This window comes from Salvelinus namaycush, chromosome 23, assembly GCF_016432855.1.
Source record: "Salvelinus namaycush isolate Seneca chromosome 23, SaNama_1.0, whole genome shotgun sequence".
NCBI classification, from domain to species: Eukaryota; Metazoa; Chordata; class Actinopteri; order Salmoniformes; family Salmonidae; genus Salvelinus; species Salvelinus namaycush.
The window spans coordinates 24,292,993-24,308,713 of record NC_052329.1 but is presented as its reverse complement, the minus strand read 5'-3'; the positions used below and the strand labels follow the sequence as shown (position 1 = coordinate 24,308,713).

The 15,721-nt window shown below is 42.5% G+C and overlaps 1 protein-coding gene across 1 annotated transcript in view; it reads right to left on the bottom strand.

Moving 5' to 3' along the window:
- Positions 1-7,475, bottom strand: part of LOC120018561 (elastin-like) — a 69,283-nt gene extending 61,808 nt beyond the window's left edge. The window contains exon 1 of the mRNA XM_038961775.1: positions 7,373-7,475. Coding sequence (XP_038817703.1) covers positions 7,373-7,448 — 76 coding nt within the window. The 5' untranslated portion in view covers positions 7,449-7,475. The remainder of the gene's footprint in view (positions 1-7,372) is intronic.
- Between the last annotated feature and the right edge of the window lie 8,246 nt (positions 7,476-15,721).

Below are 15,721 nucleotides of genomic sequence, written 5' to 3'. Positions count from 1 at the left end.
CTCTGCACACTGTGTCTCCAGTGCGTCTGCATAGCCCAGTGCGTCCGGTGCCTGTGTCCCGCACGTGCAGGGCCAAAGTCACCATACAGCCAGGACGGGTTGTGCAGGCTCTTTGCTCGAGACCTCCAGTGCGCCTCCACGGCCCAGTGCATCCGGTGCCTCGGCCAAGGACAAGGCCTCCTGCATGTCTCCCCAGCCTGGTGAGTCCTGTGCCTGTGCTAAGCCCTAATCCTCCTGCATGTCTCCCCAGCCTGGTGAGTCATGTGCCTTCTCTCAGAGCCAAGCCTCCAGTGATGATCCATGGCAAGAAGCCTCCAGTGATGATCCATGGCACGAAGCCTCCAGTGATGATCCATGGCACGAAGCCTCCAGTGATGATCCATGGAAAGAAGCCTCCAGTGATGATCCATGGCACGAAGCCTCCAGTGATGATCCATGGCACCAAGCCTCCAGTGATGATACATGGTACGAAGCCTCCTGTGATGATCCATGGCACGAAGCCTCCAGTGAGGATCCATGGCACGAAGCCTCCAGTGAGGATCCATGGCACGAAGCCTCCAGTGAGGATCCATGGCACGAAGCCTCCAGTGAGGATCCATGGCACGAAACCTCCAGTGAGGATCCATGGCACGAAGCCTCCAGTGAGGATCCATGGCACGAAGCCTCCAGTGAGGATCCATGGCAGGAAGCCTCGAGTGACGAGTTATGGCACGAGGCCTCCAGCGTCGCCCTCGAGTCCGGAGCCTCCAGCGTCGCCCTCTAGTCCGGAGCCTCCAGCGACGCCCTCCAGTCCGGAGCAGCCAGAGTCTCCCTCCTGTCCGGAGCAGCCAGAGTCTTCCTCCTGTCCGGAGCAGCCAGAGTCTCCCTCCTGTCCGGCGCTGCCAGAGCCTCCCGCCTGTCCGGCGCTGCCAGAGCCTCCCGCCTGTCCGGCGCTGCCAGAGTTTCCCTCCTATTCGGGGTCCGTTGTAAGGGTCCCCAGTCCGGGGTCGGCGGCTAGGGTCGGCACTCCAGAGGCGCTACATAAGGGGGCCAAGACTAAGGTGGAGTGGGGTCTACGTCCTGCACCAGAGCCGCCACCGCGGTGAAATGCCCACCCAGACCCTCCCCTATTGGTTCAGGTTTTGCGGCCGGAGTCCGCACCTTTGGGGGGGGTACTGTCACGCCCTGACCGTAGATTGCTTTGTATGTTTCTATTTTTAGTTTGGTCAGGGTGTGATGTGGGTGGGTATTCTATGTTGTAGGTCTAGGTTTTCTGTTTCTATGTGTTTGGCCTGGTATGGTTCTCAATCAGAGGCAGCTGTCTATCGTTGTCTCTGATTGAGAGCCATACTTAGGTAGCCTGTTTTCCCACTTGTGTTTGTGGGTGGTTATTTTCTGATTAGTGTTTGTTGCACCTGTCAGAACTGTTCGTTGGTCGTTTTGTTGTTTTTGTTCGTGTATTCATTTTGATTAAAAGTATTATGGATATGTACCACGCTGCACTTTGGTCCTCCTCTCCTTCTCCCGACGACTTTCGTTACACCAGGTTTGGGGGCCGGGCCTGCTACTCACTGTGCTGTTCAATCTGGTCGGAATTAATCATCTGGGTTAACTAAGTATGCTTCATTGTTGAGCATTTGGCACCTGTTGCCCGCAGACCAAACATCTCCAGAGAGATTATTGTGTGGTTGACATTTACCCACAACTGAAACCATGGGCATAAACAAACCATTTAACAATGCTTGTTCCCTCACCATGGTAAGGATTTATGGGCAGTGATTAGGGCTGTGTAATGTTGTAGTATTTTTTTCCGAAGATTTCATGTCAAGTCTTTACGATCAACCTGTGACATTACAGTAGTGAGCATGTTAAAGCATAAATAGTATAACGTCAGACATACATTTGTAAGTGGGTTGCATTAAACAGCCCATCTGTGTTACATACTGTAGACAGACATAATAAAAGTTTGTGTTGCGTACAGAACAGTCAGGGGGCTATGGTACAGCCTGGACATTTCCAGTGCTCTCCTTTTGAAATATGCGTCTATTAAACCAACTCATCCATCCCAAATCTGGTTTGGTTTCTACAACACTCGTAGTTGCAAAAATCGTGATGCTCAGAATCTATAACCAGTGTGTAAGTAATCACTCCATGCTACATGTTCTGTAAGCGCTTCAGATGTTTGGATAAGCGATTTCCCAGCCGCAATATCCTGTTCTAAAATGGCTCTGGGAGAGAGAGTGCAGTAGAGAGAGAGCATGTTTTAATATAAAACTGCCAAAGATGGAGAGAAAATCAGAGCTGTTAACAGTCCTGCCCCAGTGAGTGTGTGAGAGTAATGAATAAACACAGCAGAATGAGAGTCTTATCTCCAGTAGCGGCCCCAGGGTGCTCCTGCCAGCGACCCAGGAGCCCCTGCTCACTCCAGCGCTGAAAGGGGTCATGGAGCAACAATGTACACATGGCCTGGTTCTCAGAGTGTAACTCAAGACCAGGGTTGCGCAAAGGTACCGGTAATTTACCAAAGGTACCGGAACATTCAGTAATTTTGGTAATTAACATATAATGTTGGTAATTTATACTTGAACATTTTTGCATTTTTTTCCCCATATTGTACATGACTACATGAGTAAATTTTTTGTACATGAGTACATGAGTACAAAAAAAAACATCTAATCAACAATTGACAATTGACTTTTTTCACAACTGCCACCAGTTTGGTGCCAAAACATTAACAACAAAGACATATTGACATAGTAAAAAAGTAAATAAAATATATAAAGGATATTTCATGCTGAACTCTTATATTAAACACCAATGGTATTCACTAAGTTGATATTTAGGAGAATGTTTTACAGCTTTGTTATTCTATTTAAAAAAAAAATCTTCTTATTTGATAATTTTATATATTTGATGTGTGAAAAGGCAACACAGAGGGCCAGAGATAATTACAGACACCTGTGATAATCTGAAGTACCCAAAAGGGCCACTAAATGACTTGTGACCAATTACATAAAATCCTTGAAAGATACAAAATGTCTGGTAATTTACTGGTAGACTCAGAAAGTTACCAGTAATATACCCTCCCTTTGCAACCCTACTCAAGTCCCAATCAAGGTATAATGCAGATGGTGTATCCATTCCTCTAAAGAGTCCAAAACGTCATTTTTTTCTGTTAATAGTTTTAAGTGGATTCAGTCGTTTCAGTTTTGAAGAAGATGTGATCCGATCATATTACTTTTAAGTCTTCCCCTAAGTAGGTGCCCCATGGCACTGAGCAGTAGTCCCTCTGCCAACGGGCCACGAGACACCAGGGTGTCAAATTAATCCTGTTATCCCTTCCTGGCAACCCACCTCATACAAAGGGATTAAGCCAAGAAAGGTGGTTCGCTCACAAACACACGTCTCCAATAAAGAACCAGAGAGCTGCTGCAAAGCTCAACAAAGTAGAGCAGAGTCAAGATAATCAGATTGGGAATCTACCAACCCAACCAGTGGTGAAGCAGGGGCAACACAACACAGCAAGCCAGGGCAATTCATCACCAGTCTGCCCGACCGACAGGCGAGGTGTGCCATTCAATCTGCCATGATTTCATTCACCTTCAACTGCGGCCAGGAGAGTGTCATTGACGGAGAGAACTAATGGATTAGAATCCTCTGAAGTCCTGAAGGCCTGAGCGTCAACGCCAAAAGAGGCAAACTGGCTTCCAGGGCATCCAGGCAGCACTGCATGCAGAACAAAACTAACCGACTCAGGCTTTTAATTCTATTGAGACTGGCTGGAAGGAAATTAACAGAGTCGGTGGAACTTTTGTTATTTTTTATCCTCTGTAGGCCTCTGCATGCTTGTCAGGGTTATGTCATTAACAGTGTTTGTCATAAAACAGAAACTAATGACTCTGGCACGGTTTTTGAAATCCGTCATTGAATGGAGTTGTCTGGACTAAAGTAACATAGTACACTGAGGTGTGAAATAAAACACTGACATCTGATACCCTTCTTGGCAATTTAACATGTAAAAGAGTGAACAAACTCTGATTACATTACTTTGTGTGACTAAGTACAGAAAATAAAAGTATGGGTGAGAGAAGAGTTTGTCGAAGGCCAGGATAGTTATTATTCCCAGAGGGGATTGGCAGTAGAATTGGAAGCTGACAGAATGTTGGTCTTTCCTTCACAAGCTTCATACTATCCAGACACTTCAAGGTAAACATAGGATGGGAGTGGATACCACAGGAAACGCCAGTAATGAAAAGATAATTAGCTAATTTACATCAAACAGAATGTGCTCAGAGCAGGCAGTCTTACAGAGAGATCTTTATTCAACTGTAGTCTCTGCATTCAATTTAGTCAGACTAGGGTTGCATCCCAAATGGAACCCTATGCCCTTTATAGTTCACTACTTTTGACAAGGGCCCAAAAGTAATGCACTATGTAGGAAATAGGGTGCCATTTGGGACTGTGTCTTTGAGGAAGAGGCCACTTAACCCCAGCTGTCCTTCTCAGATTTATTTTGATCAGAATAACATCCCATCCTCAATTTATCCGTCTGACAGATGGTGTTTGTTTGTGGGAATGTTTAAAAAATCTTGAAGTAAGACAGAGCAGCAGTCTGCCACAGTACAGTACCTGCTCAGGGATACCAGACAGAGTTATACCGACAAGCTGCATATTTATTAACCAACTCCTTCCCTGACTTTCCCTCATGCGTCATAACTCATTCACACTCGCAAGAAAACAGTCTCCAATCCCATTCTTATGATAACTGTCCAAGGTATGAGCAAGCAGAGGGTTTTTTCAGTGCCGAACCCTCTTAAAAAGGTGAATGGGTGTTAATGGGGTTTGCATTACTTTCAGATAATTGACACTTATTTGGAACGAGCTAGAGGGTGGTTTCTTAACCTTCCACTCACAGACGGAGACAGGTGGAGCTGGTTTCAGTACCTCAAAACAACTTTGATAGGGATGGATTTTATATTCACTGAAGATCAAAGTTTGGCTCCTAAGCCAATATCGAAATTCGCTGGCTCCTCCGTCTGTACGCTGTACATTCTGCCTGAGCTGAGCTGCTGCTCTCGAAAGCTGAACTGAGCTCTGTTTGTTTCGGACGAGGCAATTGGCTCACCACTTTAGGTCAGTGCAAAGAAGAGTTTGAAGAAAACTGCTGTGAGGGCAAAAAGGGAAAACACAATATTAGATGAGTGAATATCTTATCTAACAGATCCGCTTTCAAATATCACAGGTGCTTAACAGGCGAATGGGGTTTCTATTGACATGCAAGTTAACGTGCTATCCAATAAAGTCTAATAAATAGGAGATAGGTTTTCACGTTACTTTGTGGTTTTTCCAACCTATGTATCAAGCATCATAAATGCTTATGTCGTGTCAAAATGAGATGAATTTGTCATAAGGTGGTTATAACAGGTGTCTGACATGTCACATTACTGATGCATTACTGTATGTAGAGTTTATGATGCATCACCTCAATTAAGTTTGACCATATACTCCCATCACACTCATTAACGTTGCACATCCAGCCACCGATTAAGATACAGTTAAATATAAGACTATATAAGGGCAAAATATTCCAGTCATGGGTTTCAAAATGGACTGTAGCAGCGCCACCATCTATAACTCCATCTGACACAGTTTAGAGAGAATAATAGCTTGGACTCAGACACTAACAGCTGGGGAACAGAAGATGCATTTATTATTTGGGGGGGGGGGGGGAAATACATCTTTAAAAGTGCTGTGGAACAGAAGAATCACAGACGCTCAGATCCACACCACCGTTCACATGGGAATTCATTATTGATCAATTCTACATGACGTACTGTAGCTGACGGGGAAGAGGGACCAGCTGGAGTCATGCATTGCACACTGACATGCTGTAGTACTGTATGGGACTGGGCTTTACATTACACTAGCTAGCTACACAGACAACTCCCCTCCGGGGCCTGACAGAAACCGTTTACCATTTAAGAACCAAACGGAAGCAAACAGAGCAAAATGAGAGTTTCTATTGGACAAATTCAGTTAGGTCTCTCCCCGTTTCGTTCCGTTTGCTTCCGTTTTGCTACAGAATCGGCGTAATGAATATGCCCCTGATTTCACTCACACTCAAAAACACTGAAACCTGTTGGAAACTGTCCTCTCTAGAAACCAAACATACGTCACTTTGTACTAAGCCAGGTCGCTCAGATTTCTGTATTTATGCGTTTAGGATGATGACTACATCTTTTATAGTTCACTCTTCCTGAAGAGCACTTCCAACACAAGCCAGTTTTTGGCCAGTTCCTCCAGCTTTATCTGATATCGTATAAATGAAATACAATTTATGTTTGTTTTATAACCTCCACAATCCTTTCATTTCACTTTTAAATTTAAGCTATTATGTTGTTGTTTAAGTCAACCAATAAAATCAAGTTGAAAATATTGCTGGAGATCCAATTATTGGATCAATATTACCATGTGTGACACAGATTTTCGCAATGACTAGCTTTTATATATCCTCAATATAAATCCTTACCAATTCTTATACGTACCTAATATAGACAGGAGCCAGACTGCATAAAGCACAGTTATGATATCTGTATTTAGACACTGAATCTGCTGACACTGACAATGCTCTCTAAAAACGCCACAACAATAACTCTAAGCCTGCAGGCATAAATACTGTATCTGGTCCAAAACCTGGACAATATTAGCCACAACTACAAGAATACAAAGCACAAGCTAATATGGAGCATATTACCATTGTGCTTTTAATTATAACCGAGACCGTGAGCGGTGCATCTGCAATGCAATGGAACAGAATGTTGTTATCTTGAACTTTAAGTGCATTTAAGTGCAATGGAAAGTTGTGGTTTTTAAAATCTTGTTGCTAACCTTTGACACTTGTACAGACAGTCAGATAGAATAAAGACTACTGAATCGTCATACTGTAAGTGCAGCTTTCAAAAGTAATATTCAGTTAGAATTATGGTATATATTTTAGATGCAAACTTTTTAAGGGTATTTGAGAGAGAAAAAAATTACTTTTATATGGAGAAAAGGTTTTGCATAGGATTTGTGAAAATTATGCCCAGAAATTAGTTATCTGAATTGCTTTCTAGACAGGTCTTCTTTAGCAGGGATTGTTGACAAAATAAACAGACAAGACAGGGTCAGTATATATCAATGCATGCATGACAAATATACCATACACTTTATGAAATAGGCAGAACTGCACACACAACAAATAGGTTGGAGTGATTAAAGTGTCTGTGTAACAACTGAGAAGCGCAAAGAGAAACACAGAGACAGACCTGCACCTGTTCTAAAATACTTGCACCCTAAGCCTGCTATCTAGGTAGCAGAGGTCATGGCTGAGTTCACCTTGGCACACACCTACCTCCTTGAAGTGAGGGCTGAATCATAGCTAGGTAGAAGAATCCATGAAGGAGTGATAGAACCTTTCTGTTAGCCATCTCGCTCCACAATGCACCACCCCTCTCCCGATCGGCTGTTTTTATTCTCCTCAAGCTAATTACCAATAGCCAGAGGTCTTTACATACAGAAGAAAGAAAAAATTTGGAAAAGACAAGTGAAAAAAAGAGAAAAGATATGGGACACTACGTAATTAAGAGAGGGCAAAGACTTTCGGTTCAATGGATCACTTCGTTTTCCCCCTCCCCTATGTCTGGTGTTCCTGTTTTTATTCTAGTGACTCCTGCCAACAGAGCTCTGCTGCCAGAGAGAGAGAGAGAAGAGAAGGGGGAGAGAAGAGAAAGAGAGAGGGAAGGAGAGTGAGAGGGAGAGACAGAAGGAGAGACCCCCTCCTTCCCACCCCCCTCATGTCTGCCAGACATTTGCATTCAGAGAAGACTTATATTTTAAAGTACACAGTGGGAGAGACAGAAAGAGAGAGAGACAGGGAGAAAGAGAAAGAGAGAGACTGAGGAAGGGAAAGAGAGCGAGAGTAAACCAGTGAACAAATCTTGGGAAATTACCTGTTTTCCATGACTGTTCCTTTCAGTAAAAGAGTAGTGAGTTTTCAGCAACACAACATTGCTTCTTGAGTTTTTTTTCTGCAGGTTCAGTGGTGTACCGATGACCCTAAATCCTTTCAGACATAGGGAACAACTATCAAAGAGTTTAGACCTCAATTCAATAACAAACTTGCACCAAATATCAAGGCAGAAATGTAAGAGACAGCAGGCAGTCTGCAGAGGCTAGAAATAGCAATGCAGCCTGCCCGCCGGGCCAAGTGTGAAGAGCGGTTCTAGAAGGGCAGTGACAATACTGTCAGCATCACAGATAGAGAGATAGCAGTCGGAGAAATGACTTCTAACAAACATCAGACTGTTGTTCTGAATAGCCTAACAGCTAGACCGGCCGGGTCAACAGCGTAAATGTTTAAACATACACATACTGTTACATCTCCAACTGTGACCTCCTATGGAGAAATGGAGCTTGAAGCAGCCCATTCCGATTCACAACCTTGGCATAGTTTGACAATCTACTGTCCTGAGTTACCCTGCCAGGATAAGGACAGACCTCTGGGCTATTAATCAGCTTGAGAGGCATTCCGATGACGTTTTCACGACAGCCCCTACCTATGGGAACTCAATGGAAGCAGAGAGATTGCTGGGTAGATATCGCCTACTCCCTATTGCTGCCCCTGGATCTCAGAAAGCATTCTGCTCATGGCCAAAATTCCTCTTTTATGAGAGTTTCCAAAGTCAGCATATTGTACAGGCATTAGGAGAGAAATAATTAACTGAGCTGCCCCCCTTTCTCTTACAGGTAATATCTGGATTGCTGTAACACAATCTCAGTGTATCTCCTATCTCCATTGCAAACAGGTTTATTTTAATGGAGTCTGGGGGAGCCCTCTCCATCCCTTTAAGTACTTAATGGTAAACATTTGCGTTCAAGTGCTATGGCTTTAGTGTCACCCGCAATACGAAATGCTTCTTCGGCAATGGAAAAATGTATTTAGCTAGCCAGCTCATAAAGTAAAAGCGGAACCGAACCTCCTGTTTGCTTGGACCTTCCATCCAAAACTTGGGTTGAAATATCTCACTTTTCAGTCGGCCATGACTGTCCGGTTAGAGCTCTGCACCATCTCACTAAACCAGTGCTACTAAACCATGACTTTGGCTAGCTCAGCACTGTACCAAAGAGGCCCCTAATGTCAATGATTACCAAAGAGGGTCTCATTTCTAGGGTTCACTGTGGGTCAACATATTCTTCCTACAAGGGGGAGAATCTAGATTACCACAACTCAAATCGTTGGTTTCAGACTTGTTGTGTCGGTTGGAGTTTGTGTTGGAGGTACAGTAGATCACTGGCAGGTGACTCACAGGTCACTTCCTCTCCAAACACCTGTGAACAGCTTCACTTCAGCACAGCAAGTGCAGCCTATTACTTTACAAACAACTCACCGCTGACAAGGTTGTCATTGTCCATCCTTCACTTGTCTCTTGGGACACATATTTAGATTTTGAGGTGGGAAGGGGGGGTTGAACAGGGTTTCTTTCTCTGGCAGGAGTCGGGGCCAACACTCATTATTCTTTCAGAAATAGACTTGACACAGGCTGTAGCACACATGCAAAAGGGCCTGTTGCCCAAGACAAACAGTATTCTTCAAGGTGGCGACATATTCCATTAACGTCAAGATTCGCTGATGTTGATCCCCTCCAAGTCAGGCTTGCCTCAGGTTACCTACTGTTTTCCAGTTGCAAGGGGCCTTTGGCCATTCACAAACAAACTTATCAGCCTCAGTGGATTTCCCATGCTTCCAATTGTTAGTTTTTTTCAGATTTCTTTGGGTGCAGAATCATCTTGGCTTGTACTGTATAGAGGCTTCACAATAGAGAACATAAGGTCAACAAATTAGAGAACATAAGGTCAACAAATAAAGAAGTGTAAAAATCCAGGGGGGGTCCTTCAGGTCAGCCAGTGGGAATAACTTGAACAAAACCTATATCAAATAAAAGTTCTTATTAGCGTAATAATATTTTTTTGCGGGCGGAATGGTATTTCTCAAAGCCTTTGTAACTAAAATAATAATAATCTGTTTTCTTTGTTGCCTCAATGGACTCGGTCATACTGAATAAATAATGTAAAACCCTGTGTTACAGAAACTCCAGAAAAACAGTTCCCTTCTCTCTCATGGTTACAGTAAATCATTAGTTACCACCCTAAGCATTACGAGGACATCTGACCTCATTCTGTATCTTGAACGACACTATTCTTCCAATGTTTAATTTAAGACTAATAGCCCCAACTGACGAGTCTGTTTGGGAGGTAAAGAGTCTGTTCTGGAAGGAAATAATTTCCCCCCCCCCCAAAATGTACATGTCTAAATCTCTATTTTAGCTCATGTGTGGTGCTCCTCCTTAGGGCTTGGTTGCTTGGTGATTTTGCCAGAAAGACTGAAGTTGTTTGTAGACAAGTCCTCCTTGGGGGAGGACAACTGGGGGCCACGTAGACCTGAATGTCAAATAAATTAATGAGTGACATACAGTATTAGTCATCATAAGATTTTCATTTTGGAAGTACAGAGAGATACGTATTTGATTTTACTATGATTTTCAAAAGGTAATGTAGTGTAGTGTGGCAATGACAATCTTAATCAAGGAACAGCAGTGCATTCACTGTAACGGCTGTCACGTTCTGACCATAGTTCTTGTGTGTTTTATTTGTTTTAGTGTTGGTCAGGACGTGAGCTGGGTGGGCATTCTATGTTGTGTGTCTAGTTTGTCTGTTTCTATGTTTGGCCTAATATGGTTCTCAATCAGAGGCAGGTGTTTTGTGTTGTCATATTATCATATTTAGGTGGCTCGTTTTGTGTTGGGGTTTGTGGGTGGTTGTTTCCTGTCTTTGTGTTCTGCACCAGATAGGACTGTCTCAGTTTTCACGTTTGTTATTTTGTACTTTGTATAGTGTTCACGTTATCGTCTCTTTGTTATTAAACATGTTGAACACTAGCTGCGCTGCGTTTTGGTCCTCTCCTTCATCCCAGGAAGAAAGCCGTTACAACGGCTCTTGTTGGTGGTATGAAGAGTGGACCAAGGCGCAGCGTGGTAAGTGTTCATGATTCCTTTATTTCAAAAACACTCAAACAAAATAACAAATGTGAAAACGAAAGCGCACAGTTCTGTCAGGCAGAAAACACGAAACAGAAAACAAGATCCCACAACTGAAGGTGGGCAAAAGGCTGCCTAAGTATGATCCCCAATCAGAGACAACGATAGACAGCTGCCTCTGATTGGGAACCACACTCGGCCAAAAACAAAGAAACAGAAAACATAGAATGCCCACCCAAATCACACCCTGACCTAACCAAATAGAGAAATAAAAAGGCTCTCTAAGGTCAGGGCGTGACATTCACATCTTAGCTAACAATTTCAGACCTCTTTGCATCATCATAGGCAAAAAACAATACAGAGAAGTTTAACAGGTAATTAAATCTATAATTTGACAATTAGCTTAGGCTTAATTAATCAGCTTTATAAGCAAGCATATCTGACTTTTAAAAAATTAATACATTTATATTTTATTCAGAGCACTTATGGCAATGAGTGCAATCACAAATAATTTGTTTATCTTAACCAGCATGTGTTCCAACATGTCGTTGATATTTAGAATGATTATGAACATAGTTGTTTTGGACTAGTTGGCAAAAGTGTATGAAGTATACGAATCAGCCGTTAAACAACTAAGAAATAGATCGGTGAAGAATCTGAAAAACAAACAGATAAAGCTAGATGTGTTAAAATGCAGATCAATAATCTAGATATTGTGTATTCCTGAATCACCTACATCTTGAGATCAAGCTAATGCCATCCATCATATCAACATTCTCTCTACCAAACACAGTCCAGAAGCAACAACTGCTCCATTTGCCCAGGCTCAAAATAATAATAATTAGCTTGGGCTGTCATCTGTTTTCTTTGGCGTTCATTTGTCGGTGTATCTAAAAATATGATTAAGTCATTTCTTTATATGAACATGATAGTTTAGTGAGGGCCCCAAAACCATAAGGATTTTAACCTTTTAAATGCGTATTCAAATGCTTTGATCTCTATGTTTGCTTTCTAAATCTGGAGCTAGGATCTGAGTTAATGTGTGGATACATGGTGATAGATTGTTCACATCGACTCCCCTTCACCCATACACATTTTCTCCACCCCCCTCCCAACTCAAAGATACATGTTTTGGCATCCCAGGATGATATGCAGATGAAGTAGGCCTTGATCTAGTCTGTGCTTCTGCACCATTACACTGCACAGCAGACTAGGTGTTAGGTCAGACAGAACGAGTATAGCCCCAGATTCCCATAGTTCAATGCCTATGAAGTCTGGATAAACTCGTATTTCAATGTTACAAGCTTTTTCTTATTAGCTAGATGCTGTGTCTCCAAAATTAAGGGAGCAACAGAGAGCAAAGAGTGGAATTGAGGATAAATAATATGGTGGCATTGTCCTTGTGTTAATACAATGAAAGTCCAGTGGATGATCTATAATGAATAGGCCTGAAACACTATACAGTAAAGCAATGTTATTTTGAACATTTAACACAATCAGAATGACTGCAACAGCATACTGTACTCTCACTCACTTGGATAAGAAAATGACAGCATGATTAAGTGTATTTAGTATAATAATGCCTGTATTAGACTAGACTTGTCCAAACCAAGCATTCAGAGAAAGTTATTACGTCTTTGCTTGAATTGCCTGAAAACCTGCAAACTCTCCGATAGCGCCTGATATACATGTACTTTTTCCACCACTGTAAATTACAAGATAAGATTATCTAGCTAGATGTACACAATATACAGTAGTTCAAGGCATTGAGACAATAACACACTATATATTAAAGAAAAACTCCACCCAAAAAGTATATTTTGTTAATTGTTTCATTAGTCCATTATAGTCCCAAAATGTTTCGCATGTCAGCAATAAAGTATTCAATATAGAACTTTCAAAATACCGAAATACAACCAGTATGATGCATTTTCGAGGACCCCACTCAGTGAAGCGTATCTGGCATATCTTCCTGTGTTGGCTGCTAATGTCCATGCTAGCACAATCAGGCTAGCAATGTGATTAATTGGGCTAACAAATGAGTAATTGCAGTGAAATGTAGACGCACTCCAACCTGCGAACAATCAATTACAGATCTAGACTTACACAAGACATCCAACAGGGTGTGTATGTAGCTTCGAGAGGAATAACAATGTGATATATTCCTGTAGATATTACTTTAGTTATTTGATACATTTTAATATTGTACTCTAGGAATAGAGTTAAACAGTTTGAATACATTCAGTGTGAATTAATAAATGTACTGGTCATCGCAATAAAATGACTAACACTTCTCAGTCCCAGACATAATCATAACAACGGACAGACCAGTTGAAAGCTTAGTATTTGTCACGACCGTCAAAGGAAGTAGACCAAAGCGCAGCGTGGTGAGCGTACATATTCCTTTTATTAAGGTGACGCCAACAAAAACAATAAACAATACAAAAACGACCGTGAAGCTTAAGGCTATAGTGCCACAAACAAAGACAACTTCCCACAAAGAAAGGAGGGAAAAGGGCTACCTAAGTATGGTTCCCAATCAGAGACAACGATAGACAGCTGTCCCTGATTGAGAACCATACCCGGCCAAAACATAGAAATACAAAATCATAGAAAACAGAAACATAGCATGCCCACCCCAAATCACACCCTGACCAAACCAAATAGAGACATAAAAAGGCTCTCTAAGGTCAGGGCGTGACAGTATTATTGTACACAAAAGGTAGAGGTCATAAATGTCTATTTGATGAAAGGTATGTTTAACCCATAAAATATTATGTGAAACAATTGGGCATCATATGGCCTCTGGGGTCGACAGAGAAAAGGACCAGAGACTTAAACAATATTAGATACATTTCTCAAGTTAAAGTCTACTTAAATATTTAAGCTATGTACAACCCTTGAATATTCTATCCCAAGCCACATATTTGACATGATCATCTTATGATTACTTTAGGGAGGAATTCCTAAGGTCTTAGTCCTACTGAACAATGGAGCTAGTGGTTTCTGTTGGATGGGTTTTCTTTGGCCCGGCCCTAACTGACTGAATCAATTTAAAGAAGTTCAGTAATCATCTGACACCTAAGCCAGGTGTTGCCCCCCCCCCCCCCCCCCCCACTCGGGCAGCCAGAGTCTCAGTATCCGTTCTCCTATCAGAAACATTTTGGCTTTATCAGTAGCATGTAGAGTGAAGTGGCTCAGCTGCCTTGAAGGAGGATTAAGTTTCAAAGAGATGAAGTACTGACACAGATGGTGTTGTTTTCCTGCGTATTTTTTGAAGCATGAAGTCAAAATTTACGGCTGAATACTCTGCAAAGTGGTACAATGATCCTTTGTTCCAGTTGATTGATGGAGAAGTGTTTACGTCTCTTCTGTGGGGTTCTGCAGCACTGGCTCTGTACTGAGATAGTTATCGGTCCAATAATCACAGATTGGGCTTGGCCGATCCTTTCAGGTTCTCCAGACGTTGCAAATGTGCATGCCCTAGTTGCAAGCAGTTTATCTTCATTTGATTCAGTGGTGATGACATTGTCCAGACAGACTTAAAACACATGTATGAGTCACAATTGACCAACAAAACTGGCAGGATCAATGTCTTCTATTCTATTTGGGATTGAAGGAGGTTGATCAAAACCTGATGCTTATAGTTTCTCATAAGGTTCATCTGAAATGTGTTAAAGATTTTCCATTTCAAGCTGAGAATCCACCTCCATCATCCCTGTCCTGTCTCCTGGACTGTCCTGTCAATAAGCAAGACTGGAACGTAGTCAGAACACAGTTCAAGAACAGAGAACAGAGTTTCAGAACCCCACCAGGGTTCTCCCCAGGATTATTTAACAAGGTGGTGCTGCTGAGTACTGTGTTTTTGAACACCTGCAACCGCCATTTCCCTCAATCTAGAACCTTACATGATAACAAATAAAACATTTTTATAGATTTTTTACATAGTGGCGTGGGAAGTCCACAAGATGGCGCAGCGCCACTCTTACATTCTTTGGGTAGAACCCTGCCTACACAGTTGCAGAGAGTTCCAGAGTCCATGGCCATGGTGCAGATGGTTGTTCCTTCCAGTTAGAATGTCAACACTGTCACCATTGGACGAACACAGCAGAACAGAGCAGACCAGAGCTGAACAGAACAGGGCCCACTGGCAAGCCTCCAGAACTCTCTGCAGACGCCCAGACCACACTCCAGATGTTGTTCCTCTGCAATGACATTACTGCCTCCACAACGTAGGGCCCGAAGTGTTTCATCAAGCATCCAAGCCCAGGTGGGCACCATGAAGTGGGCGATGAATACTGGTCAGAGTAGAACCTGGACTAGGCAACAGAATGGGCCAGTCATGTTTGAAAGGAAGTTGTGCAAGGATTTTAGGTTTAAGTACATTTCATCCATCTTATCCAATTCAAAGTGCATGTAGCAGCTCATGCTCTTGTTGGAGTTTTTCCCTCTTCTACTTCAGCCTTTGTGGCTACATTTTGGTCATACTTTCAGTGGCATGAACATTCAGGTCTAAAGCCTCTTAGGGATCATGTTCTCATAAACCAATGGCAGGTGTTGGCCCTCAAAAATATAACCTGAAGGCCTGTAGGCTAATTTATTAATGAAAAAGTTTTCTGAAGAATATCTGAGTATTTCTGCAGTCCAACTTCAGGTTTAGATTAATC